Genomic DNA, 4,312 nt, shown 5'->3' with positions numbered 1-4,312 from the left:
AGAGGTTTCGACATTACAACCTTCGATTCCACGAGGTGAGTAATATAATGGAACGCTATACACACAAGAAGTAAATAAGACAAAAAGGTTAAAACATACCAAATAATAATAATAATAATATTTTGAAGATAAAGTTGTCCAGAAACTACAAATATACATACCTTAGGCCATCTCCAGCCTTGCACCAAATTTTGTACCAAACTAAAATTCATCTTCAACCATTACACCAAAAGTTATATCAAATGAACAATGTTTAACCATTTTCTTCCTTTTTTTATTCTTTATAATTTATTTATTTAATTATTTTATAAATACATAAATTACTAAATAACTAATTACGTTGAATTACGAAAAAGATTAAATTCATTAATAAATATAAAAAACATAGAACAATTAATAAAAACACTACAACAACGAAAATATGAAATAATAATGTTAGAAAATAATACAATGCATTTCGAATTTGAATAGATGATATTAAGAAGTCGCAAAATTTTTGCAATTTAATTCTCAGAATTCATATATTCATTCAAATAATCGATTAATGCATTTCAAAGTGCAGTGTGAGTTTTTTTATTGTTGATTTTTTTATGACAAGCAAGGAATTCGTGAAAATGTCGATTTTCGTCTTCAACCAACTCAACTTCTTGTCTTGGCACTTTCGTCCATTCTTGCACTGGTGCATCAACATTACATTCGTCCTCGATAATCATGTTATGCATTATTATATATGTAGTCATGATATCATATAATACTTGTTTTTCCCAAAACCTTGTCAGTCCTTTCATTATTGCAAACTTCGATTGTAGAACATCAAATGCACGTTCAACATCTTTTCTACACGCTTCTTGTTTCATTGCAAATAATTTTCTTAGGACCACGCGGCTCATGAATTGTTTGCACAATGGTAGACCATTTTAGGTATATACTAATAGTAACCCACATTATATTGTCTTCCTTGAATGACGTATTGAGCTGGAGGAGCAATACCTTGAGCGAGGTTTGCTAAAAGATGAGATCTCTCCAAAACGTTGATATCGTTGTTCAAATCAGAAAGTCCAAAATATGCATGCCATATCCAAAGATCATAATCAGCTACAGCTTCGAGGATAATAGTTGGGGATCCACTACGACCTGCATATTGTCCTGCCCATGTGGTTGGACAATTTTTCCATTTCCAATGCATACAATCCAGACTGCCCAACATTCCGGGAAAACCACGTTGTTTATTAACATGGAGTAGTCTCTCAATGTCATTCGCAGTAGGCGATCTTAGATATTGCTAGCAAATATTTCGACAACGGCACGACAAAATCTCTTCAAACTTTCAATGACGGTAGAATCACCTATTTTAATATGCTCATCAGTAGCATCTGCTAACACGTCGTATGCCAAAATCTGGAACACTATCGTTACCTTTTGATGACTAGACAATCCGAGTCTACCTATCCCATCTCGTTTCTGCACAAAATAATTGTCATGACCTTCCACCGCCATTAGTATTCGACCAAATATACGTCGAGACATTCGAAATTGTCGACAGAACATATGTTCATTGAAACGTAGGTTTTTAGCAAAGTAGCTGTTGAAGAGATTTACATGAGCAACTTTTCAATCATGGTTGATGGTTCTATGACCTTGAATGGAGCCTCCATGTGGCCTTTGGTAAACATGTTGAGTAGCGTACTGAGCTATGAGTAGGTTTCCATTCGAACATATACGAGTAATAGCTTGTTGTTGTTCTTCAAGAAAATCATTATCATTTTCTCCATCGGACAATGACGATGAATTTGAATCAGACACATAAGAGGGACCTCCATTATTGAAATTCATTTTTGAGTAATATGATTGAGCGATGAGGATTGCTCGACCTCAATACTGCCTTTTATTGTTGTAGAATACCTGGTCCACCTTTAGATAGGATATCTAGGCAAATTCATCTCCATCGTTGGATTGGATTACGTAAATATCTCAATCATTCAATGCATATATAATATCAAATCTTATAGTACACTATTGAAGATAGGATATCTAGGCAAATTCATCTCCGTCGTTAGATTGGATTATGTCAAGATCTCAACCGTTCAATTCATATGTAATATCAAATCTCATAGTATACTATTGAAGATAGGATATCTAGGCAAATTCATCTCCATCGTCAGATTGGATTACGTCAAGATCTCAACTGCTCGATCCGTATGTAATATCAAATCTTATAGCACACTATTGAAGATAGATATCTAGGCAAATTCATCTTCGTCATTGAATTAGATTACGTCAAGATCTCAACCGTTCGATTTGTATATAATCAAATCTTATCCTTCCTACCCTTTTGTCTATAAATTAGCGTACCATTACCTTCAATTTCTTAAGCTTCCGAAGTTAATATCATTTACCCTTCTCAATAACCCCCTTCAAAAATGAGTTCTGTTCCATGAACTTCTTCATACTCACATGAAGAAGATGTAGACTTATGTCAAGTCTATCTTGATATCTCCCAAGATCCAATGGTAGGCATATACCAATCAAGGGAGCAATTCTGGTCCCGAGTAGAGAATGGATACAATACCACATTTCCTTCATTTATCACTCTTACTCAATTGAAAAGATCTCTAATTAAGCGAATGCAAGTTATTAATGCTGCCATTAGCAAAATGCAAGGATGCGTTCGACAAGTCAAACTTCTGAAACCAAGTGGTGTATTAGAGGAAGATATTGTGAGTATTACTCGTAGTATATGCTTCCAATATTAAGTTTCTATTAGATTAATGTTACATTGTCTTTGTTTTCGAGCCAAAATGCTATTATCTAAAGACTCAGATTACAAGAAAGAGTTCAAATTTGATCATGTTTGGCCTATGCTTAAAGATGCCAAAAAATTTTGGAGATGATGTTAACACAGCAAAAGCAATCTACCATAGGCAAGGCCGTGTTAACATTGCATCGTCACAGCCAAATTTGCCATCGAAGGACCACATGTCAACTCATTCAAAATCTCCTAGATTGTCCTCATTTTCTTTTAATATAAACAAAGACAATGTTGACGATATTTCTACTCAACGACCTATAGGGGTAAAGCAAAAGGAAAAAGGGAAATGAAGAAGAATGTATAAAATTACTTACATCCATTCAAGAAGAGAATCGACAAATTCTCGAAATTATGAAGCAAGGTATTTAGGAAAGACAATAGAATTATGAAATCCAAAAAAGAAAATTGGCAATGACAGAATATCGTGAGGAGAATAACATTTTGTTGATAGATTTGAGTTCGATAACAGATCCACACATATGTTTGTGCTTGCAAAATGAACAAGCAAGAATTTTCCAGAAGAGATCTCAACAACAAGATAAAGGATCTAAAAATTCATCTGGTTAATTTGTTTGGAAATTATTTTAATGATTTTGGAGGATCTGGAAGCGATCTTCCATATTACTGAATTATGCACTTTTTATGTATCCTTTTTTAAAAATAAAATTAGATTATCGTATGTATGTCATTGTTTAATATATTTCGTGTTAACTTTAATAAGTAATCGTGTTTATTGTATTTTAAATTGTTTTCGTCTTTTAATTAATTTATTAATTATCATGTCTTATATTTAAATTTATTTTAAAATAATAATAATATTAATAAAAATAATAATAATTTATTATATTAAAAAATATATAGCACAAATGATATAAATACCCTTAACAAATTTATTTGGGAAATGTTAAATAAGGGCAAAAGAAACATTTTACACTTTGTGCTATAACTTTAAGGTTGCAAACCCAGTGCAGGTTGTCGCAAGTAGTAAATCTCGAAAGTTCGAGGTCGAACCACAGGAAATTGGAAGGAAATAAACTAGTTTATTAGTAGTAAACGGTTGGTGGAAATACGACGAAGACGAACACTAGAGCGTCGGGGATTCACTTCAGATAAATGAGTAGAAATTGCCCTTGATCTTTAATTTAACTTATATGAAAATCAACTAAGGAGTGATCTCATATGGAAGATAAAACATTAATCACAAATATACTAAAAGATAGATCTTGATAATTGTTTGAGAGAATATGTCAAAATAAGTTGTTGGAATGTAGAGATTATCTAAGCATTTATTGTGCCAACATTGTCGACAATAAATCAAAGTCTTTAACAAACCAAAACCATTTGTAGAACATATACTTCAACCAAGTAAGAAGATGAACATTGAAGAACAAAATGAAATATCAAAGACAATACTATGCATTCACCAAAGTTTCACCCCTATCTCTAGCTAATGGTTTAGAAATACATAATGAAATGTTACAAGGAAAAGGAAGGAAACTAGAA

General features: G+C 32.5%; 1 protein-coding gene across 1 annotated transcript; it reads left to right on the top strand.

Annotated features, from left to right (window-relative positions):
• The first annotated feature begins 2,507 nt into the window (after positions 1-2,507).
• Positions 2,508-3,099, top strand: LOC111378581. The gene is made up of 2 exons (XM_023001815.1): positions 2,508-2,717; positions 2,794-3,099. The coding sequence occupies exons 1-2, from the start codon at positions 2,508-2,510 to the stop codon at positions 3,097-3,099; spliced, it is 516 nt and encodes a 171-aa protein (XP_022857583.1).
• Positions 3,100-4,312: the final 1,213 nt, after the last annotated feature.

This window comes from Olea europaea, unplaced genomic scaffold (genome assembly GCF_002742605.1).
Source record: "Olea europaea var. sylvestris unplaced genomic scaffold, O_europaea_v1 scaffold1836, whole genome shotgun sequence".
NCBI classification, from domain to species: Eukaryota; Viridiplantae; Streptophyta; class Magnoliopsida; order Lamiales; family Oleaceae; genus Olea; species Olea europaea.
Note: the sequence above shows the minus strand (reverse complement) of the source record. Positions and strands in the feature narration are given on the sequence as shown.

Coding starts and splice junctions, on each gene's coding strand:
- LOC111378581 (XM_023001815.1), top strand. CDS start 2,508: ATGGTAGGCATATACCAATCAAGGGAGCAATTCTGGTCCCGAGTAGAG. Junction 2,718..2,793: donor GTGTATTAGAGGAAGATATT/GTGAGTATTACT, acceptor TTTGTTTTCGAG/CCAAAATGCTATTATCTAAA.